The 24,359-nt window shown below is 42.4% G+C and overlaps 2 protein-coding genes across 2 annotated transcripts; one reads left to right on the top strand and one right to left on the bottom strand.

The window, feature by feature from the left end:
• Positions 1-4,417: 4,417 nt before the first annotated feature.
• LOC119357672 lies at positions 4,418-6,802 on the bottom strand. The gene is made up of 3 exons (XM_037624539.1): positions 6,284-6,802; positions 5,540-5,846; positions 4,418-4,530 (listed from the first exon to the last, which is right to left on the bottom strand). Exons 1-3 carry the CDS (start codon positions 6,800-6,802, stop codon positions 4,418-4,420), a joined length of 939 nt encoding a protein of 312 aa, XP_037480436.1.
• A 9,113-nt stretch (positions 6,803-15,915) lies between these two features.
• LOC119353496 (protein RICE FLOWERING LOCUS T 1-like) lies at positions 15,916-18,269 on the top strand. Its single transcript, XM_037620116.1, has 4 exons — positions 15,916-16,142; positions 16,373-16,434; positions 16,549-16,589; positions 17,634-18,269. The coding sequence occupies exons 1-4, from the start codon at positions 15,951-15,953 to the stop codon at positions 17,858-17,860; spliced, it is 522 nt and encodes a 173-aa protein (XP_037476013.1). The 5' UTR covers positions 15,916-15,950; the 3' UTR covers positions 17,861-18,269.
• Positions 18,270-24,359: the final 6,090 nt, after the last annotated feature.

Here is a 24,359-nt window from a genome sequence, read left to right as displayed (position 1 = left end):
TGAACGCATTTTTCTATCAGTTTTAGTTGCGACATGAGATCAAACGTGAAGAAAAATGCCTTTCTCTGAAGAAATTGTCATGCTATTCTAAAGAAAACGTCATACGAAGAAACCCTTAGCAAAAACGTTTCGCAAATGTCATCCTTTCCAGCGAACGTTCACCGGCTATTGCGGTCCAGCGACGGGTCAGGCGGTACAAAAAAGCAGCAGTTTGAGGAGAGGCGGATAAAACGACGTCTCCAAAAAGAAGAACGGCATCCACGAACGTAGTCGTCGCGGTCATATGAGCAAGGCCATGCAAGGCTTTCCCTCATGTCCCAACATCCAACCCTGGAGACCACCATAGCCCGTAGGCAACTATCGGTCACATTAATAGACCTTGGCAAGTGGATAGAACCTCCAGCGCCCCTTGTGGCATGGCAACAATCCTAGCAACTCCCTGGTTCCAGGATGGCCTTCCCAACCAGAAGACATGGCGTCTAAAAGATTTCAAGAACACATGATTCCTACATATAAATTGTTGTAGGAGGCGAATAGTGTTGCATAGACCAATCCTGGAGCATGAAACGAAGGAAAAGCCTCATTGAAGATGTCAACAAGTTTATTTAAATAATTTTTTGGTTCCAGACAGAAAGAACATCTACGAATTGATTAAAACAACACGAAAAGATACTAAAATTGCATTATTCCTACATATAAGTTGTTGTGTGCCCGATACTGCTGCACAAACTACTCCCTATACATGAAATGAAGTAGATGCCTCCTGGAATATGTCAACGAGTCTGTTAAACAAGTTTTCAGCTTCAGACAGAAGGTAAACCCAGGGCATCACGAGGACCCTAAAGTGAACCTTCGCATTGCTGCACTCACAAGGGCACCACAGAGGGTACCAAGGAAGGGTGACCCCAATGAAGGCAAGGTTGTAGGAAGACCTAGAGAAGAAGTGCACAGAAGCAACACCTCTAGGAGGAGAACAACGTCCATGGACATCATCGTTTTCCACAGCAGCCAAGGCCTTGCGCAACTTTCATTGGTGTCCCCTCCTCCGTAGGCATCGACATGCGACATCATGGATGTCGAGGGAAGCGTTGAGCACGCCACCTCAAGAAAACCTCACAAGCCCAACAACAAAACCTAGCAAGTGAGGAGCACACCACAAGAGTGGGGAGCCCCTCTCCGGCAACCCAGCAACCGCCCCCACCTACCTGACCATCGCCGGAGGCTCCAGATATGGCCCCTCCAGATCCGGACCAGGGGCCCAACAGGCACCCTCGCACCCACAGTAGCAAAGCCACGCCCGTCGACCAGACGACTAGAACCGCCACCGGCCTCCGGGTCGTCGAATCCGCATCGGGCCATGGCCACAACCACACGGGACAACCACCACTAGCAGCCAAGAGGAAGCCACCGGAGCCGAAGGAGAGGATGAGCTGTCGGTTGGTGGAGAGGGTGGGGATGGACGTGAAGGAAATATGCCCTAGACGCAATAATAAAGTTATTATTTATTTCCTTATTTCATGATAAATGTTTATTATTCATGCTAAAATTGTATTAACCGGAAACATAATACATGTGTGAATACATAGACAAACAGAGTGTCACTAGTATGCCTCTACTTGACTAGCTCGTTAATCAAAGATGGTTATGTTTCCTAACCATAGACAAAGAGTTGTTATTTGATTAACGGGATCACATCATTAGGAGAATGATGTGATTGACTTGATCCATTCCGTTAGCTTAGCACTCGATCGTTTAGTATGTTGCTATTGCTTTCTTCATGACTTATACATGTTCCTATGACTATGAGATTATGCAACTCCCGTTTACCGGAGGAACACTTTGTGTGCTACCAAACGTCACAATGTAACTGGGTGATTATAAAGGAGCTCTACAGGTGTCTCCAAAGGTACATGTTGGGTTGGCGTATTTCGAGATTAGGATTTGTCACTCTGATTGTCGAAGAGGTATCTCTGGGCCCTCTGGTAATGCACATCACATAAGCCTTGCAAGCATTGCAACTAATGAGTTAGCTGCGAGATGATGTATTACGAAACGAGTAAAGAGACTTGCCGATAACGAGATTGAACTAGGTATTGAGATACCGACGATCGAATCTCGGGCAAGTAACATACCGATGACAAAGGGAACAACGTATGTTGTTATGTGGTCTGACCGATAAAGATCTTCGTAGAATATGTGGGAGCCAATATGAGCATCTAGGCTCCGCTATTGGTTATTGACCGGAGACGTGTCTCGGTCATGTCTACATTGTTCTCGAACCCGTAGGGTCCGCACGCTTAAGATTTCGATGACAGTTATATTATGAGTTTATGAATTTTGATGTACCGAAGGAGTTCGGAGTCCCGGATGAGATCGGGGACATGACGAGGAGTCTCGAAATGGTCGAGACGTAAAGATCGATATATTGGACGACTATATTCGGACATCGGAAAGGTTCCGAGTGATTCGGGTATTTTCGGAGGTACCAGGGAGTTACGGGAATACGAGAAAGAAGCAATGGGCCTTAATGGGCCTTAGTGGAAAGGACCAGGAGGTGGCGGGCGCCCCTCCCAAGCCCAGTCCGAATTGGACAAGGGGTTTGGGGCGCGGCCCCTCTCTCCCTTCCTTCCCCTCTTCCCCCCTTTCCCCCCTTCTCCTAGTTGGACTAGGAAAGGAGGAAACCTACTTCAACTAGGAGTAGGAATCCTACTCCCTGGCGCGCCCCTCCTAGGGCCGGCCTCCTTCCCCTTGCTCCTTTATATACGGGGACAGGGGGGACCTCTAGAGACACAAGTTGATCTTCGTGATCGTTCTTTTAGCCGTGTGCGGTGCCCCCCTCCACCATAATCCTCGATAATATTGTAGCGGTGCTTAGGCGAAGCCCTGCGACGGTAAAACATCAAGATCGTCACCACGCCGTCGTGCTGACGGAACTCTTCCCCGACACTTTGCTGAATCGGAGTCCGGGGATCGTCATCAAGCTGAACGTGTGCTAGAACTCGGAGGTGCCGTAGTTTCGGTGCTTGATCGGTCGGGCCGTGAAGACGTACGACTACATCAACCGTGTTGTCATAACGCTTCCGCTTCCGGTCTATGAGGGTACGTAGACAACACTCTCCCCTCTCGTTGCTATGCATCACCATGATCTTGCGTGTGCGTAGGAAATTTTGAAATTACTACGTTCCCCTTCAGGACGTTCCTCGTGACGTGGAGCTCTAGGCATCACCAGAGAGGAGGACGTCGGTGGAGGGTGACGCCAGCGTGGACGAGGGCCGAGACAGAGAGGAGCTGAGCAAAGGAATGTTTTGCAGGGAACTCCCTTCGGCTGCTCAAATTTGAGGAGGGAGAGAGGCACTTCTTCTCAAATTTTTGAGGAGTTAAATGTTTTAAGGGTTCGGCTAGGTCCCGTTTAACTCCTTAAAAGGGAATCTTTTGAGGAGTTAAGGCCTTTTGAGGGTTCGACTAGAGTTGCTCTAATGTGCAACTTGGCGGATGATTACTTCAAAATTAATCCACTTTGAGTATTAAAGCAATATGAATGCTGTTTGTGATGCTCCACCTCGTATATGCAGTGATGGACCCAGAGCTTAACCAAAGGGGGTGCCAACCTTATCACGCACAATAGAAATGACATGTATAACCATAAAATTTGTCAGAGTATCTTTCTTACTCTACAATACACAGAGGATTAGACTAACTAGTACTACTAGATAAAAAAGGTTTCATATTTTTAGAGGGGGTGCCAGGGCACCCACGGTACCCCCACTGGATCCGCCGCTGCATATATGTTTGGAAACTATCTGCACACATGAGAGATAACATAGATAGATGATACTCCCTCCTTTTAACATGTTACAAAATGTAAAGCTTCATAGGATTCTATCATTAGACCTTTTCGCTTTACTCATGGCCACAGTTCTTCCTGGTATGTACAGGCCAGCAGTTAAGGACTCTAAAGACACACAAAACAGCACAACTCAAAACATGATCAACAGCGCAGAGGAAGAACCCACTGCATTCTCCAGCTATACGCGAAATGCATAGTCTAAAAGGAATGAAGTTCATTGCATAAACCACTGCATTTTTCAGTTACACAAAATGCATGATCCAAAAAATTGCACGATCATCGACTCATTGCGAGAACCCTACAGTGAAATGCATTGTCTACGAAGCCGTGGCATTCACATCGCAGGGATGAATGTCAGAAGAGCTACTACATTCAGCATCACTACAATATTGTTCAGCCATTGGACCCAACGCTTTCAGTAGTTCTGAATCATAGAACCGCGAACACGAGAGCTGCTGAGTTTCTGAATCTATATCTATCTATAGGCAAAAGTAGGCGTCCAGTTCTGCTGCCATCGTATCCGAGGTGGAGAAACTTGTGAACTGTCAGGACACCGGCTCTGATCTTCCTCTACTCCGCGTAGATATCTGGGTGTCGCAGATCATCGTAGGCTGAAATAGCAGAAATTATGAGCCAGTTAGGTGGCACGCCAATAATCAATAACATGATCAAGAAGGCAAAACCTGAAGCAATATAATGTGCAAGGAACTAAGCTTTATGTAGTATTGAAAGACACTACCTGACTTTCATTAACTGATAAGAAAATTAGTATCTTCTCTGCAAAGGTGAATAAGATGACTGAACTTGATTTGGCCTATAACTTGCATAATTTCTACTAGCGGCAAATGTTACGAACTGGACAAACTGAATCTTCTGAATCAAGGACAGAAATGTTCAACTAGCTTCAGTCCATTTTTTACCATGTGTACATACTGATAAATCCACATGCCGCCTACTATTTACATCCAACTACTCTTACTTATCTATAAGATCACAACAGTTCCAGACAGCTCTCAAGTCCTAACAAAATGAATCATAATATCATTTTTCCAAGCACGATCAGATTAGCACTCCACTAAAGTAAGACCACAAACATCATGTTCATGCAGCAAAATATATCAACACCAACATGTGTGCATTGCTGATAACAGATTCAAGAACAACACTAGTACACTACAATTCTATACAAAGAAGATCAGCAGGAAAGCAGATGAATAATTTAAATCTCAGACCAAATTTGGAGCTCATGTGCAGAAATAAGGTTTAATTTAATATTTTTTGGAACCTGAATTTTGTTCACATATTATTCAACACGAGTAAAATGGACTAAATCAAACGGATATCTCACCATCTTCTCTGTTAAGGCTGAAAAGAGATGAATCAACTGATTTGGAGTTTTAAATTCTACAGTGAGTAATTTTCCCAATAACAGATTACAACAGCTGCAGACAATTCCCAAGACCTAACAGTTTCAGACTACAATAGTTTCAGTTTATTACGTATTATTTTCAGACGACAACACTTTCAGTAAACTGTTCTAAGACTGAAGTTTCAGCTAACTGTTTCAAGCACAAGCAGATTAGCACCCCACCAAAATAAACCCCACAAAATCATTGATCATGCATAACAAATTCACTTGTTGCCACCGTGAGTAGATACTTAGGAAGTTGGGGGATGGAGAGAGGGTCTCACCACGAATCTCGTCCTCGAGGATGACAATCTCGAGGGTCTCGCCGTAGCCGCCATGGGGCAGGTCGACGACGAGCGGGGTCAGCCTCCCGTAGCGGCCCGCTCGGACGCACATGGCGATGTTCTGGTAGTACAGGTTGATGCTGGTGCGCATCACCACCTGGTTCCTCAGACGGAACACGGACCTCCCCCTGAACCAGAACTCGCGCCAGCCGGCGCTGTCCTCGGGGTAGTCCCCGCCGAGCGTCGGAGTGTACCGGATCCGCCGTCCCGGCTCCGTGAACATGTGGGAGAGGAATCTTGGGAGAGTCTGCAGTTGAATCGCAGAGAACCATGGTTATGTTCGGGAGATCAAGAACTGCTCGAAAATTTGGCAAGAACAGAACTGCAGTTCAAATGAACGACGCCGAATAAGCCAATTCGCTCAATCGTAGGAGAATCAAGAAGCGGGTCATGGCGATCGAACTCACCGGAGGACGGCCATGAATGCCCGACTCTGCCGGGATGGGCTCGACGCCCCCGATCTGCCGTCCCGGCCCCCGGTTCATGAATATGTTGGAGAGGAATATCATTCCTGGGCGGGTCTGCAGTTGGACCATCAACCATGGTTATGTTCGGGAAATCAAGAACTGCTCCCAAAAATTTGGCAAGAAGAGAAGTGCAGCTGAAAGCCTGAAACTAGCACAGTTCGCAATCGCCGAAAGCAATTCAGCAGAGAAGCGGGTCATGGCGATCGATCGAACTCACCGGAAGCGGGCCAGGAATGGCAGGCATGCCAGCCTCTCTAGCGGGGATGGGCTCGACGACCCAGTGCATCATGGAGTTGACGTCGCCGTCGAGGCTGACGCCGGCGTTCCAGGGGAGGTACCTGCCGTTGGCGCGGAGGAAGCGGCCGCCCGCGTGGTGGAGCAGGACGACGTCGTCCGCGAAGCCCGGCCCGACGGCCCGCCACATGATGGCCCCCACCTCCGGCTGGTCGTAGTCGCGCAGCTCCGCGCGGAAGCCGCGGTGGCCTCGCCGCGCCGGCACGTCCGTGGCGCCGAGGTAGCGGCCGTAGGCGGCGCTGTGGAGGAGCAGGTACGGGCCGTCGTCGTCTTCGTCTCCGTCGGCGCGGTGGTAGATGTGCACCGTCCACGCCGCGTTCATGGAGGCCCGGACCTGGCTGAGGGTGACGCTCTCCCCGTCGGCGGCGGCGTGGAGGTAGGTGCGGGTGCGGTGCGCGCGGCTCCGCAGCCGCACGTGGTGCCCGTCGTGGAACTGGTTCATGGGTCACCGGCGCCGGAGAGCAGAGGCGGCGGGTGGGCTACTGCGCGGTGGGGAGAGGAGGGGTTCTTGGTTTGTTGGGGACTCCGGCGAGGAAAGCTGTTGGTTGCGGCGGTTGCGTTGGGCGCCAACGCGAGGTATTTCAAGGTGCCGCCGTCCCGGGCTTTGGGCGCGTGGTGGGCTTGCGGGCCGTTTCCTTAGCCCGGTCCACACAATCGAGGCTGGCACGCTGGCGGCTTTGCCGCTTTGAGTCTAGGAAGTTCTGATGACCTGCTGCGTTTGCTGAGCTGCTTGCTGTCCTGTGTCCCCTCAAAAAAAAAAACTTGCTGTCCTGTGTTTTTTTTAAGAAAAACTTTCAATTTTCAATCATGGCAATACAACAAACACCACAAATAAAAAATACATCAAGATTCGTAGACCACCTAGCAACGATTACAAGCACCGAAGCGAGTCGAAGGCGCGCCGCCGTCATCACCCCTCCATCGCCGGAGCCGGGCACAACTTGTTGTAGTAGACAGTCGGGAAGTCGTCGTGCTAAGGCCCCACGGGACCAGCACCCCAGAACAGCAACCGCCGCCGATGAAAAATAATGTAGATCGAAAGGGTCCAAACCGAAGACACACGAACGTAGACGAACAATGACGAGATGCGAGCAAATCCATCAAAGATAGATCTGCCGGAGACACACCTCCACACGCCCACCAACGACACTAGACGCACCGCCGGAACGGGGGCTAGGCGGGGAGACCTTTATTCCATCTTCAGGGAGCCGCCGCCGTCTCGCCTTCCTGAGTAGGACACAAACCCTAACAAGATTGAAAACAACGACTAAAAACGGAGCCCCCCGCCGGCCCTTGCCAGGATCCACCGCGCCTTCATGGCCCTAGGGCCACCGGAGACGAGGCGAACCTGCACCAGCGCCGGCGAGAGGCACGAACCCTAACTTTCTTTCTTGGAAGAGGAGGAGGCGGAGCCCTGGCTCCCTCTCGTTTTGTGCTCGCATGACACCAGTGGTGGTGGTGTGCCGGTGTTTGCCAGTCTCATCTAATCTCATACCCATCCTTTTGATATTTCACTTTGTCTTGTGTAACTAAACTGTGTGATATGTGCATTGTTTGAAAATTGTGTGAAGTGGAGCTATCATGTCCTGCGATGGCCCTCCGTGTTTTGGCGGGACGGTTTAAACAACTTCACAACAATTGATTGTAATGGGTGTCATGGGTGGCATGGAATTCTTTTTGTCATGGCAATTTCATTATTTACACCACGGAAAAAATGTTCAGTTCACCATGTTAGTTTTTTGGTGGCATGGAAGTTTTGTCTAGATCGTGGCAGTTTTATTCATTAGACCATGGTACTTTTACTATTCAGACCATGTCAATTTTATTAGATATAGGCATTGGCAGTCTATTTTGTAGCACGACATTTTTTGTGCACCATTCAAATTTGTGACATGCTATCTTGTACCACAGCAATTGTACATGTTATGCAACATGGCATTGTTTTAGACCATGGCATTTTTATCGTTTTTATACCATGGAAATTTCAATTTAGGTAGTATGACATTTTTATCGTTTTTATACCATGGCAATTTCAATTTAGGTAGTATGACATTTTTTTAGTTTTTTCAGCACATGTTCATTTTTTGTCATGGCAAATAATCTTAAAAGTTGCCCTGTAAAAATCATGGCGATTTTTTAATTCTATCCTTTTTGTCTCATGGCATTTTTGTAATGTTCTAATAGTGTTTCATATATTCTGATGAGAATTTGTTACATTTTTTATTATGAGCAACATGGCAATTTTATTGATCAGATCATGGTGGTTTTCATCAATATATTACCATGGTGGGAAACCTTTTTTGAAATCATTAAGTTTTTTTAAGAAAAAATATGTTCTTTAAAGAGCATTTCTTTTCAAAGTTTGTTATTGGGATCTCTATCTTCAACATGGTATTTTTATTATTAAGAGTATGGAAATTTTATCATTAAGACAATGGCTTTTTTTATTAAGAGCATGACAAATTTTGTATCTATAGCTCAGTGATTTATTTTTAATGGCATGGCAATTTTACATTTTTGTATCATGGCAATGTTCTTTTTTTTTGATTTTTTTTTGTCAGCAAAGGAAAAATATAGAGCACGGCAATTTTAGTTTGTATCATGGCATTTTTAGTTTTAATGTCATGGCATTTCCAATATTTTTTATCATGGCAAATTCCTTTTTGTTTTCAAAACTTTTCAACTTTCAATCACCCTCAACCATGACAATTTTCCTTTATATTGTTTATACATTTGTTTCAAATTTTCCATGTATGATACTATTGATTTTTATTTTTGCAACTAGCAGTTTTTGCTATACATATATTTTGTGTGTGTGTGTGTGTTCCTAGATATGTGCTATATACGAAATCCTAGTGACGTGGTAGTTTATATAATTTTTTAAAGAAATTTAGCACGTCAAATTATGTAATTTTTCTTTCCATGATATAGAACACCATTTCATAGGAATATATAGTACATGATCATCTTTTAACACGACTACATTTTATTTTATACATCATGGCTTTTTTTGTGTTGTTAAAATGAGGTCCAAAATACCAGTTTCTAAGGTTTAGTGGCGTCACAGAGAACTGGTTTTTTTTGGCCCATTGAAGACTCCCTTACACACAGGGGAGAAGGGTTCGCCGGAAAGACTCCGTTGCGCATAGGGCAGATAATTAGACTGAAATTGTCTCAAAAAAAGATAATTAGACTGAAATATTTTTCTCCTCTTTCTTATTATTTGATCTCACCGCATACGGACTATTGTATTTGTATTCCTTGATAAATATCAGATATTCCCTTTGATTTTCTTGTAAAAAATTACTTTTCAGAATTAAATACCATGATATGACAAGGATCCCAAAAATATTGTGTTTATTTTTTTATTTCCCCCATTTCTCTTCATATCCCATCCAGGGATTATATTATATATTCAGTTACTTTTCAGAACTAAATTCCATGATACGACAAGGATAACACTTTGTGGATACCAATTAGATACTCATATTTTTACTACCTAAGTGGACCGAATAAAAGCACTTGAAATCGTCATTTCCTATTTGGCACTTTAGGCGCCCGTTAATGTGCATTTTGCAAACGGGCGCCTGAAGCCAACCTGATGACTAACATCCTTTTAAATATTTTCTTATTTCATCTTTCTTTTTTTTTCTTTTTTTCCTTTTTCCTTTTTAATTTACGTTTTCCTTTTTCTTCTTCTTCTTCTTGGTTCGATGATTTTTTTTAATAATGCATGAACTTTTTCTTCAGATCGATGAACTTTTTTCCAATTCACTAAACCTTTTTAAATTTGGATGAACTTTTTGTCAAATTCAATAAACTTTTTTCAAAATTCGATGAACTTTTTTTCAAATTCAATGAACTTTTTTCAACTTGATGAACTTTTTTTAAAAAAAGTATACTTTTTTGTAAATCCATGAACTTTTTTTCAATTTCGATGAACTTTTCTCAAATTCAATGGTTTTTTAAAAAAGCACGAACATCTTTTCAAATTAGATGGGCTCTTTTTGGAAATTGATGAACTTTTTTAAGTTTGCAAATTTTTATTTAAAAATGATGAACTTTTTACAAAATGCATGAGCTTTTTCTAATCATGATTTTTTCCAAATATTTCAAAAAAAGGTAATGCAACACATGGTTATGTGCAACAAATATGGCTGCAATAGTGTTATTATGTATTTCACGCTGGTACCAATCACTCAAGGCAGGGGCAGGTAGCTCCAGTGGTTAGCAAGCTAGGACGTGAAAGGAACTGCGTGGGGGTCCGCCCCTAGTTCACTGGTCGGTGCGTTTCGTGGGCCAGCCCAACTGAGAGTTGTATTGAACGCCAGGGAGGAGTTCGGGCGCCTGAAGCTCCCGGTTCCCCTGTTTCTCGGGCGGGGTTTCTCTGGTTCCTTTGTTTTCTTCATTTCTATTTATTGTTTATTTTTATTTTATTTTTTATATTTTCAATTTTGTGAACATTTTATAAATTCTAGAACTTTTTAAAATTCATGATTTTTCAAAACCATGAACTTCTCTTTTTTGAAATTTGTGAACTTTTTTTTCAAATTTGTGGACCTTTTTGAAACTCACGATTATTCAAATTTGTGATTTATTTTTAAAATGTGTTTTTATATATTGCGAACTTTTTCTAACCCGCGAACATTTTTTCAAATTCATGAGTTTTTTCTATTTTCATTTTCCAAACTTGTGATCTTTCTCAATTTAATGAAAATTTTTAGAGGAAGTCAATGGTCGATGGTCGCCTGATCAACAATCAACCGAGCAAACGAACGGTGGGGGGCGATCGAGCGAGATGTGTTGCTTGTGTTATTGGGCCGGCCCATGCGGAGTGCACCTGAGCGCTCGCTTTGGGTGACAACGCTATGAGTCCTGATTAGGAGGTTGAAAGGCTTGTTACAGTCAACTAGAGGAGGGGTGAATAGGAGACGACAATTTTTAAGATTAACCACGAATTTTAGGATTTTGCGGATAAAGTAGGTTCACTAGATAATCCAACTAGATGAACACAACCTATATAACAAGCAAGCTCAAAGCAATATAAGGTAGGCAACAATCTAATTAGCGAGCCCACTAGCATACAAAAGCAAAATAAAGTGCAAGTAAGGAATAACCACAAGTGAGTCGGGGACGCGGATTTTATCCTGAAGTTCACACTTCTTCATGGAAGTGCTAATCTCTGTTGGAGCGGTGCTGGAACCAAGGCTCCGGAAGACCACTAAGTGGCTCACTATATTCTCCTCGATTCACCCCCAATGAATGAGCCTCGAATCACTCGGGGGTGGTTTTGAAGATGGCCACCACACATTTACATAGGTCTCCGTAGTATACCACAAGCAAGGAAGCTTTCAGGAGAAGCCAACAGCTCCGATAAGCACCGGGGGAGAGGCTAGCGAATGTTGGCCACTTCAATGTAGACATAGGTCCAAGCCATTTCTGCAAGGTGCTTATAGCACCTAAGTTCGATTTGCTTTCGATCTTCAACTCCTTCCGTGAGGACATGAGGACCGTCCCACATGAAATCGTTCCAAGGACAGACACGGGCTGCAGCGGGAAGGTCAAGCACCGGGATTTTAATGGGAGACTTTCCATTGATCAAGGGTGGGCTAGCTTCACCATAGCTCACAAGTTGCAGACCAGGTACTTCCTCACCTTCAAGGTCCGGACTGACAATAGTTTGAGGGTCATTATCTTCGACGAACAGACCGTAGCAAAAGCCGAAGAAGATGTGAATCAGGAAAAGGCACTGAACTTCATAGACAGAATTACCAACTGATGAGCCAAAGTAGCAAATTTCTTCTTCCTGGGGAAAAGAAATAACTTCTGGCCAACATAAAGTTCCAGCAACCTTTTTCCTGACCTCGGCTCTGACGCATTCCTCCTAGCTCGAATATGAAACCCTAGAAGACGGATATGGGAGCCCAAAAAACGAATATGGGAACCCAGAGAACGTTCGACGCTAAGGTGGTGTTTAGGTGTATAGTCAGCACGACCCAACACTTGTCATGATCGAAGAGTTGTAACCTCTGTTTGTGAGTTTTTTGGTCCTAGTCTGGTAATTGGCAATTATAAGTTCATGTTGTGGGTTGTCGTGTCATAAACCAAGATTGTACTTTACAAGCAATTCATAAGAAGTGTTTCATACAGTCTGCCTAACTTCTGAATTGCTTTTGGCCTCTACACCACCGGCACAACAAATCATCCAGTGATATATAGTACTTCTACCCCAAGGAGAGTTATCATGGAGATGAGAGGCAATACGACGAAAAAGGCGGATAACGCAACGAAAAAGGTGGATAATGCAACTCAACATGAATATTTTAAGAGTAAGAAAAACATGGAATTTTGTTGTCCAGCTGGAACCAATCAAGGTGGTGTATCCATTGCTGTGAGATGTCGAAGACAAAGGAGGGGGGAGGGGATGCATGGAGACCGAGTAGAGCTCTAGGACTACAATTGTCTTGGTGTAGATGGCTAGAAATTTTGATTGTTTGTACAATCCGCCCTGAAGCCATCAGCTCCCATGTTCAAGGTTAATGATTTCGGCCATGTGAAAGTTCATATCTAGAGTGTTTAGCCTGGCATGATTCAATCAGGCACGACGGCGATCTGCATAGCTGGACAAAAAATTGCACGCAAAGCCACCATGTTCTATATAACAACCGCAAAAAAGAAAGTAGAGTGCAATTAAAAGGTTAGCATGGCCGTTTGCTGGGAGAATAGGAGTGGCAGCAGCCACGGGAGCAGCCGATTCTGGTCAAAACGCCGGAATACGTGCGAGCTAGGGCAGTGATCAGTGGCAGTTTGTAGCTTTGTTATGGTCTCTTAGTCTTCATCTATAATAAACAATTTAAAAAAGTTCTCCCAGTCTTTGATTATGCGATGCAATTGCACACAACTAAGTTTTTAATTAATAGATGAATCAAGAGCTAAGGTTTGCAAGGTGCAACGAGCCAACGATCGATCTACCTAGAACCGTCCCTATCGTAACTGAGAACACGTTGGCAGATAAGGTATAGGGTCCAAACAAGGCAAGAAAGGTGAGCGAAAAGAGCCGATCATGGAGAGAAGGTTCTTTCGGATGAGGTCCCGTCGATTTCAATCATTGGCCTCAGAAAACTAACTTCCGTCATAAATGCAAAAGCATAAATGCAATTCTGCAATCATGAGTAGTGTACTGGTATCCAAAATTACTTGTCGCGAAAATGGATAGAAATGGATTTATCGAGAACTACAATATGTCTAGATACATCTATTTTTCCGACAAGTATTTCTGGATAGAGAAAGTAGTACTAATGTTGTAGTATTAGGTCAATGTTGAGGACGCAACCCCCAGACCCAAAGACATCCAGGGTTCCTCCACGCCATCATACCCCTCCATCGGTAGATTGCCAGCCTCCTCCTTCTCCGTCGGCTTTGCTGGTGAGGGTGCGCGAGGAGGCTCGATCAACCGATGGATTCGTAGTTTCCTCCACCTTGGGGCATTAGGTAGGTCTCCGCTTTTCCAGCGATTCGCCCTTTCCAGCGATGGTGGTTTTGCAGTGTTCAAAAATGGTTCCTTCGGCTTCTTCTTTGGTCCTGACATGCCGTGTGCCATCGGATCCAGTGATGAGATTGTACAGACATATAGGTCTTCACGAATTTGGCCCTTCCGGCGGTGGTGGCGGAAGTGTTCGATGAAGTCTCGGCGGCGCCGTCCTGCAGAGCGGACAACATGGTTGTGCGTTTTAGTTCTCCGGGTCCAGTTCCGACTGATAAAGGTTGGCCAGCCTCGGCCTCGTCAGGGCGCGTGTGAGATTTTTGTTCCACGACTCCGTCTGGCCGGATCTGGGGCGTTCTACATGCCCTCTTTGATGTTTTCTTCTCCAGGGCAGTGATTTGCTACGTTGATCATGGCCGGCCGGTGGCGTCTTCTGATCTACATCAACAACTTCTCGGCCATTGCTTTTACAAGCTCCTGACATGTTTGCTAGGCCCGGAGGTGGCAACGAGTTTTGCTGATGGTGCTCGGTCGGTGGATGCAGGAGGAACAAATTATTTTTACGCCCCAATGATTTAGACGTATTTTTAATTTTTTGTAAGGGTATTTTCCAAGGGCATGTGCTACTTAACATATGGCTTTTGGCATTTTCACGAAAAAAGTAATGTTGTATTAGAACTTAATTTGCGCAGAAGCCTTTAAGAATGATCTTGTATTAGATTTCTCTAAGAAATGCAAATATTGTTTTCTATTTGAAATAAAATTATGTTTTCATGATTGAAAACCACGAATACATTTCATTGTCCCTGCCAAAAAGAAGAAGAAGAATGCATTTGATGTTATAATTTGTATGGATGCAGAAGTTTGCGTAAGTTTATTGCCATATGTATCGGACCGGTAGAAAACAAACATGTTGAATTATGCCGGCGATTTTTAAATGACTCAGGTGGTCACATTTTTTTCCATATGCAGGAGTTTTCATGTACCATAGCCATTCGTTGCTTTCTTAGAGAATGGAATACTTCCTTCCTCCGGGTTGCCGTCTATATCAGTTAATGTTGCCATATTTTTTAGTTTTGTGGGACAAACTGAAGAGCTGTTCGAAGAAGGCATCGAAGCATCAGCTGCACATGCCACATCCAAAGGTGCATGAGCTCATGGGCACAAACCTCGTGCTGGAATATGTTCTCAACAGTAGTGATTCTCTATTTGTACATGTTAAGCATTATCACTCTTCATAGCTGTATGTTAGATCCATCAAATTAATGAACTATTTTTTTTTACAAATGTGGATTTATGGGTGCATGCGTGAGTATACAGTTAAGAAGAAAATGATATACTGACAAACACTACTACCGAAAGCAATATTTTTAGAGAAAAGGCATAGATAAAAGCAATATTTTTACCGAAAGCAATATTAAACATGCATAGATAAAAAGCAACAAATTGAAAGGCCTAAACACCACATATGTTTTGTCCACTTGTACATGTCTACTCCCTGTCAGAGTTAAATTTAATGAGTATAACAGCACTCAATAATATATATATATATATATATATATATATATATATATATATATATATATATATATATATATAACTGATTGTTCGCTGTAAAGAACCAAACAGATCGTAACTTGCGTAGAAGTACTATATCAAGCACTGGGGCCTGACACCGAGCTAGCCAAGTAATATATCGCCAATTGCCAATGATACCATGTAAAGTCAGAAGTACAGATCTTCCTTGTGGAATTTGATGCATAGAAGAACAAAAGATATATAATTCCATATAACTGATATGGAAAGGATATATGCGATTCCCAAACATTTGTTACATATGCTCTTATCGCGAGAAGGAGAGATGGCGCTGAGAACATTAGCAAGACGAAGGAATAATGTCTAAAATGCTAACAACTAGAAGGGCACCTTGTGGAAAGTAGATCGACATAGTGATATTCTAATTATTAGAACGCGAATCACACGTGCATGTGTATGTCTGTCATCTTAGAGCTCTCTCAAAGACTATAAATAGTCCCCAAACCCATGTAATTTCTCAAGCTTTTGTAGTTTGATAGTGTATACACTTGCTCTGAGACTCCAAAATATTATGGCGAATGACTCCTTGACAAGGGCACAGATAGTTGGAGATGTTCTAGACCCATTTGTTAGCTCGGTGCCTCTAACTGTGATGTATGATGGGAGGCCTGTGTTCAATGGCATGGAGTTTCGCTCACCAGCAGTCTCTCTGAAACCCAGCGTTGAGATAGGCGGTGATGATTTCCGTGTGGCCTATACTCTAGTAAGCCTACCACTTTGAACCCGTAAGAGTACTCCATTGATGGTAGGCCATACGTGTATGGCCATGGTGTGAACTTGAGAGAGCTTGGGAGACTAATGGCTTCACCAAACAAGCTCGCTGTTGCATGTTGCTTGAACTTGTTTGTTGGTAGCCCATGTTGACCATGTGCTTGTGTAATTTTTATCCCCTAACATGTTGACCATGTGCTTGTGTAATTGTAAATCAAACAGGTTATGGTGGATCCTGATGCGCCTAATCCCAGCAACCCAACCCTGAGGGAGTACCTGCACTGGTAAGCCATTACTCTTACATGTTTTGTCATATTTTACCGCATGCACGTTTTTGTTGGGCCACAACTATATGTTGATGGACTGCTCTAATTTTATTTTACTTTGGGTATGTGCAGGATGGTGACTGATGTCCCATCATCAACAAACGATAGCTTTGGTGAGTACATCAAAATTAGTTTTCCTAATACTCAGGTTTTCATTCAAACTTCTTGCCAAACGGTTCATGTTAGGTACTAGCTAGTATCTCAGGTGATGTTCCATAGTCACGCCTAAGCTTATACTTAGTGATTAAACTGAGATATTGTATATTTTGATATATGTTTTTCACTTAATATCTTAATATGCGATACACCTTAGTTAACAAAGCAGTAGATCTGTATAGTGTGTATAAGACGATGTTAAATCAAAATAAGTATGTGGATTAACTAAAAGTGAGTTCATATGTTTATTATTAACACATAAATTTAATGATTTCATCTTTAGGATGTATGAATTGTATTGCTTTGTGATCATATTTGTAAAAAAAAGTATGATGCAAGGAAATGGTTTCTTAATTATTGCAAAATATTTATCAAACACGGTTAGACATTTCACATCAACTAGTGCAATGTTGCAATGGTTGCATAAGGTACTTGCGAAATGCTTCTGAAAAATATATTCTCTGCAAATAATTTGAGAGGTCTTTGTCATGTTGTTCATTTTTTCAGTACTTAATTACTCGTCAATATTGTTTTACACATATGTATATTTAGTACCATGCGACTTTGCCAAATTAGCATACATTGGTTTTTCTACATGGCAAAACACATAATGTTGCCATATAGCAACTGCCATTTTAATGCTCAAATAATACAACATTTTATGATAGACCTTACGTACTTGACGTCCATTTTCTGTGATTATAAGTAACCAACTACCAACTCGCCCGTGTTAATTAGGGTAGGAAGAGAAAATCTGGCATGTACTTCAATAGTAGCTTCAATCAGTGAACAAAATAATACATGCATGCACGCCCTTGAACCGCTTTATAGTTGCTATTTTCCACATATCCCACCTTACTGCAAAATAGTACAAATTAATGATACCAAGAAAGGACACAAATGCAGTAAAAACCACAAAAGCACATGCTATTTATTCCATTTTCCCGGGAAAGCGCACGCTTAACCTATCTGAATTCCCTTACTCTTTGATGAACTGGCAGGAAAAGAGATCGTGCCATACGAGAGCCCAAGCCCTACCATGGGCATCCACCGCATGGTGCTGGTTCTGTACCAGCAGCTGGGGCGGGGGACGGTGTTCGCGCCGCAGGCACGCCAGAGCTTCAACTCGCGCAGCTTCGCGCGCCGCTTCAACCTCGGCAAGCCCGTCGCTGCTGTGTACTTCAACTGCCAGCGTCCCACGGGCACCGGTGGGAGGAGGTTCACCTGATGTGTCAAACTGATCGACCAGCAATGATCCTCAGCCCAGCCGACGGCAATGCTTGAGCTCACCGGTACCTGATACTGTGATAAAGATATCTAGAGAAGTTGGAATAAATGTACTGGAAGGTTTATGTCTGATCTATCTAGCTGGTTGATCAGCCATGGCCCAGCTCGAAGGCAGTAAGTTAAGCTCGAGCTTTGCCGGTACTTATGTCTGCGTGCTTACTAATACGTACACACATGATAGCCGCATCACACGGTACTTAGCTAGACGAGTTGGAATAAAGTACCTGTGTTTGTACTTGTAGACTCTTAAGTAAAGTGCCTTTGCAAGGATGCGTTGCTACTTATCAATAAGGAATGTGACATTATGCCACACCTTGGTAATGAGATATGTGCGGTTGGTTGTTCTGATCTTCAGTTTGAGCAAAATTATTTTGTATTTTTGTGAGTTAGATTAGAACAACCATGAGCGTAATGTTGGCCGGCATAGAGATCAAAGTGATGACACGTGCACAATATACCTCTATCATGCCACAAAAAATTGAAATCAAATTTTCGTCCAAAGATATAGAACTGCGAATTGTCCACACCGAATTTGAACTTGGTACATACAATCTACCAATACATTTTTCCTTATTTGTTCTCATGGTGTGCATTGAATTTATTTTTGGACTCATGGCAAAACTTCTCGAAGACTCATGTCACGAGATGTAGTTTGGCGGATGCAGCTTGTAGGACACCGGTGGGCTACAAGTCGATGGGTTGGGGATCCCAAGGTAGATTTCGGTAAAGCAAAAACAGTCGTGTTATGAGACTTAGGTCGAAACATTTAACAACAAGGTTCCCGGGCGCCCTTAAATTCCTTGGGAGACACCGTTGTGATGTTGTTTTCCTTTCTTTCCTCAAGGCCCAAGCTAACAGAAATCATTGGTCGAAATGTTCTTTGATGGGACGATGGTGGTGCTTCATGCACCATCCCCTTCGTGGGAAATTGTCTTGGAGCCGATGTAACCGATGGCTGGTGGCTTGACCATATGGAGGACAGATTAGTTTCCTAGATCCATTGGCATTGCAACTCGGGTGGCAGAGAAACTGATGTTAGTGGGGCTAGGTTGCATTACAACCTTCTACGTCGATTATTCGACTTCATTTGGTTCTCTCTGGGCACCCCACTCATTGGGGGCGAAACGAAGCTCCGATGTCACAGGACACATATGGCAGTGGCAATGAATTGCAATGAGTGGTTTGGTGGGTGGTGTTCTCCAATTATTGCAATGGGCTTTGTCAGTGGCAAGCTCTTGGTAATATCTCCTACGAGGCCCGTCCCTGAAAATCAGTATTCTCCTTGTCCTCTCGTCGACTCACTATTTGGTTGGGAGCAACATGGTTGTTGTGTGTCTATGGCAGTGTTCGGTGCGTATGGTTTTCTTCTTTTGTGAGGATGAAATCTATGAATCTTGAGAGACGACGAGTGATGAGATGATCATGTTTGTTGGTGCCCCGGCAGATGTATGTTCTCAGCATTGCGTTGTTGGCATGTTAGGGTGGTATCATATCTTTAGATGAGTTGTGATCATGATTTTTGCTCGTTTTTCCTCGTATTAAACATGCAACTCTTGCCGTCTTCGGTTTTGCTAATTCTTTGTGCTTGAGAATTGTCTATTTCTCGACATATGTCTCAGAGCCATCAATCCAACATTGATATGTGTGCAAATCCCCACTTTTTGAACTATGAGAACAAGTTCTAAATCATTTTGTATTAGACCAAAACAATACTACTACCTTCGTCCGTATGTATAGGGCATGCGCGTGCTTCTAGACGGTCGATTTGACTAACAAAAGATGTGTTATATGGCATCAAAATCATATGAGTAGATTCATCTATGGATGAAGTTTCTAAACGTATATTTTTTGCCACATGTAATAAACATTTGGTTAGTTAAATTTGCGACCTAGAAATACGTGCACGCCTTGTGCACCCAGATGAAGGGAATAGAAGGCAGTGAAGATTTTCTTAGCTCCGTATGAACAAGAAATAATATTTTCTCATTTGATTGACTAATTCGTAGACAGACCCCTCCAGCTTACTTAACACATAAATAGGTAAACTGGCCACTATGGCTTCAAAATTCGTTTTTTTGTGTGTGTGTGGCAAATGCTAGGGTCAGTAAGTGGAGACATCCTCATGGAAACATCTTCCATTTCCCTTAAGAAAGATCTTCCGCTGCTATTCTCCGTGACACCACTATCCCGCTGCTATATTGTGACCAGTAAAGTCGCCAACTGACAGCGATATGCGAGGTCTTCTTCTTCCTCAGCCGGCTGCTGCTGACTGCGTAGAATATGTCTTGCGATGAGGCCATGCATTGTTATTCGTTCGTGACAGCATGCATCCGACCGGGCATTTTGCTGCATGCAGCCTGCATTGTTGCATCTTTGACTGCGTGTGGAATAACATGCAACATCAAATCCCCTTCAGCAGAATGTTGCTCCTCCTGGTCAAATTCCCCGACTCCTCGTGTCGCTAGTCGATTAGCGCATTGAAATTGGAATTGGAGTGTTACGATCGAGATGTTTGCGATCGCCACCGCCGATGTTTTGGAGCCCGAACAGGCAATGTGGAAAGCTGGTACTAGCTTTCAAAAGGTTCCTGTTGTCCCACCCACTTGATGGATAGATTGTGGGCAATGTGGTCACTGGCCATCACGAGGATCACTTGTTTCAAGCTAAAAGAAGCTAATTAAGGAGCACGAGTTCTGCGTGCGATTCTGCGTGCCCGGCTATCGATCGACGACGCGTATCAGATGCTGTGGAACATGATGGCTGGTAGAGGCTTAGAGTGGCAGTGGGTGTTTGTTTGATGTTGAAGCTCAACCTAAATACGTGCTTGCCCTCTGTATTTGGTTCAGGCTGGCAGTACTCGGTACGTATATCCACTTAGCTTAGATAACAATTGTTGTCTTCATTGTAGAACGATTGTTCTTGGTTCAGAAAAATAAAAACAATTGTTGCAAGCGCACGGCTATAGCCACCAGGGGCACCCGCCCGCGAGTAAAAAAAAACAATTGTTATATGCTCTATGTGCTTGTATGTGGGGCAAGCATAGGTATACCTATAGCGGTAATAATAATAATAATCTAGGTATAAGTTTCAAAACAAGAATATTAGTGAAAAAATAAAGCTTAAGATAACCACAACTATATGTCCATAGACTTCAAAGTGTATGCCTATATGTATACATATATACAGTAATAAAAACCGATGCTCTCATAGAGCTTACAATAATCACTATCCATTTCTTCGACAAGTATTTCTGGACGGATGGAGTACTAAATATATAGACTGCATGATCTGTGCTTAGAGAAAAGCAAGAGATAATATCAGTATTTCATTTGGTTTCAAGGAATATTAGTATCTCCAGCTTGGAGGATTAAATAATTGCTTTCAATGCCTAATGCGTTAATCTTTGGGGCGTTTTCCTTGAGACATAGTCTAACCACAGTACTACAGTATTACATATGTTTCTAAAACACTAGCTAACCGGCAGTACCATGTCTAGAATTTCAGTTGTGCTCCGTATCCTTATGTTTAAATATCTAATAAATTATAAATTTCAGATTTGATTTCATTGGTGTACCTGTCCAGCATTTCTCGTGAAAAAGCAACAGGTCTCTTTGATTCAAAGATTTTCATATGAATTTTGGAGGATTATAGGTCTTAGTATTTTTCATACATGGGTTATTTTAATTTGTAGCTTAAATTTTGTAGTATTTTTCTTAAGAACTCATGTACACTATATTTCACAAGATTTTTTTCATCCACTCAAACCGCTTGACAAAATCCAGGGCAATCAAATAAACTTTGGTACAACGACATGGAATCCAGCTTTTTCCTAAGTCAACTGTCATTAAATTTGATCAAGCTTACATAGAAATGTATCTGCAACCTCCGTTAATTATAAGATTCATCGTAAATGTATGTTCATATTATATATATTTAATAATGTAAATATTATCATATTTTATGCCTTCTTTGGTTTACAAGAATTTGTAGGAATTCTACAGTATATCATTTATGTAGGAAAAATTGTTTTAGAGCTCTTTGATTTGCATGTATAGAATTATATTCTCATTCAGGACTTGTTGAGTTGTGCTCTGAGCGGAACCCTCTCGTACTATGTTGTGTCCTACTATTGCGTGTGTGTGCGGTGTGAACATTAGTAGGACCTTGTGGCTCTGGTGGTTTGCTTTATATATAAAGCGGGACGAAAGTCTTCTTCGATAATTATATTCTCATACATGATTGACTCTTATCCTTCATATTTCAGAGGAAAAGAAACATTAGCTTAGACTTAATGAAAAAAATCCAATGAGAAACCAAATGGCATCTCTTTTCTTTTCTCTATCACTAGCATATATGCTTGTGTGTTGCAATGAGAAAGAAAATTGGCGTGTCCATCAAAACATTCATCAGCGCGTTATACACCCTACGACGGCGGGTAGGCGGAGATGTAGACTTACTTTTCTCGTAAAAACAAAAGTTGAATTAATAGTCCAACCCTTAGAGTTCAGAAGAGTTAATTCTAAAGACAAATTTGGCAGCCGACAGGTAGGCGCACACCAAGATCTAGACTTGCTTCTCTCTAAAAAAATGGATTAAGACTTCAAAAGAAATAATTTTAAAGATAAATTTGTCTTTCTATTTGGACTCTGAAAGGATTTATTAAACGCAAGGAAGCCGCGTGGCAACCATTGTGTTTTGCTCGGTTGAAATGGCCCCGACCACCATAGATTCTCATGAAATCTCTTATTGGCACAGACTTGTTAGCTAGCGGTAAATTTAAATTCTTCATTTTCCCTAGCCACATAGACGAATTTAATTTCTTCGTTTCCCTCAAATAAACGGAACCCACACCGCATCCTCTGTTTGTTGGTGGCTCAGCTTTGTTAATTCTCGTTAGACTAGCCACAATGGGTAGTAAGATCGAGTAGTAACATGTCCAAGTTACTACTTTATGTTACTACCTTTACAGTGGGGAGTAACATACGTGTGATAACATGCAACACTTCATTTATTAGGTTATAGACTCATATTGCCTTGATATGTGTGATGTTACTTATACTAGTAGTAACTAGCTATGTTACCACATGCCTCTTTTTATTTATTTATTGCTTGCCACATCATCTATTTTATCTAGATATGTGTGATGCTACTACCTATGTTACTCTCACTGTGGGTAGTCTTACTCTTAGGCATATATAAATTGGTGGAATTTTTTGTAAAAGAGTGATACGGGATTATTAATTGGTAAAGTAATTTTATCCTTTTGCATCTGAGTCCAAGGAGCTCGTGTCAGATGGAGGCCCAGCAGAGCGACGACATACGAAGCTTTTTTTCATCTATATAAAATGAAACTATTTTTTACCACTTGCGGATGGACGGACCAAAAAATCGAAGAAACACACAGGTTTTCAAAATGGACGTTCTTTACTACTCCCTTCGTTCCGTAATTTAGTGCATATAGATTTTTTAAATAGTCAAACCTCACCAACTTTGTCCAAGTTTGTGGAGGAAAATATTTACATCCAGAATGCCAAACATATATCACTAGATTCATCATAATACATAGTTTTATAATTTATATATATTTGATATTGTAGATATAAATAGTTTTCTCTCTAAACTTGGTCACAGTTTATGAAATTTGACTTTTCAGAAAATCTGTATGCACTATATTATGGAACGTGTGGAGTAATGGAGAAGAAGATATAGATAGGATTTAAGTTACTCCCTCCGTTTGTTTAATCTGCATATAAATCTTTTGCAAGGTCAAACTTTATAAACTTGACCGAATTTATAAAAAAATCAACATTCAGAAAAGGAAATAAATATCATTAGATGCATCATGAAATTAATTTTTCATACTACTATATAACTTTAGTAATGTAGTTGCTGATTTTTTTTAATATAAAATCGGTCAAATTTCGTGTAGTTTGACTTCAAACAAATTTTACACGTGGATTAATAAGAAACGGACCGGGTGCATGCCATCTCACTTGTTCCATTCCTATTATATTCTTGTCCTATGAATCGAAGGAGACTGTGTATGCTTTTTTTTTTGAAACTTCGGCCTCTTTATTAGATCAAATAACTGTTACATCATCCACCAGCCACCTTACGATAGATGCCGGTGGTTCCTCAACCCACAAACCAGGTGGATTAAAAGCCACCAGCCTAGCTAGTTCTTGCGAGACACGGTTTGCCTCTCTAGGGCAGTGAATGAAAGACACCGAAGTATAACCTACTGATAAGACATTGCAATCTGCATAAATTGCCGCAGCTCCTGTTGCCGTGAAGCCACCCGAGTTCATTGTATCGATCACCTCCACACAATCCGCCTCCACAACCAGCTTGTTTACTCCCATTTGTTGCGCTAGTAGGAGGCTATGCCTCAATGCATATGCTTCTGCTGATGCTGCATCGGAGACATGCTCCAGCTTGTC

The sequence above is a fragment of the Triticum dicoccoides genome, chromosome 2A, assembly GCF_002162155.2.
Source record: "Triticum dicoccoides isolate Atlit2015 ecotype Zavitan chromosome 2A, WEW_v2.0, whole genome shotgun sequence".
NCBI lineage: Eukaryota > Viridiplantae > Streptophyta > Magnoliopsida > Poales > Poaceae > Triticum > Triticum dicoccoides.
Note: the sequence above shows the minus strand (reverse complement) of the source record. Positions and strands in the feature narration are given on the sequence as shown.

Bases quoted from the DNA above. Each gene is read 5' to 3' on its own strand.
- LOC119353496 (XM_037620116.1), top strand. From the start codon at position 15,951: ATGGCGAATGACTCCTTGACAAGGGCACAGATAGTTGGAGATGTTCTA. The intron at 16,435-16,548 runs GTAAGCCATTAC...GGGTATGTGCAG, and splicing joins CTGAGGGAGTACCTGCACTG to GATGGTGACTGATGTCCCAT. The intron at 16,590-17,633 runs GTGAGTACATCA...ATGAACTGGCAG, and splicing joins ATCAACAAACGATAGCTTTG to GAAAAGAGATCGTGCCATAC.
- LOC119357672 (XM_037624539.1), bottom strand. From the start codon at position 6,802: ATGAACCAGTTCCACGACGGGCACCACGTGCGGCTGCGGAGCCGCGCG. The intron at 5,847-6,283 runs GTGAGTTCGATC...ATTCAACTGCAG, and splicing joins CCATTCCTGGCCCGCTTCCG to ACTCTCCCAAGATTCCTCTC. The intron at 4,531-5,539 runs GTGAGACCCTCT...ATATTGCTTCAG, and splicing joins CCTCGAGGACGAGATTCGTG to GTTTTGCCTTCTTGATCATG.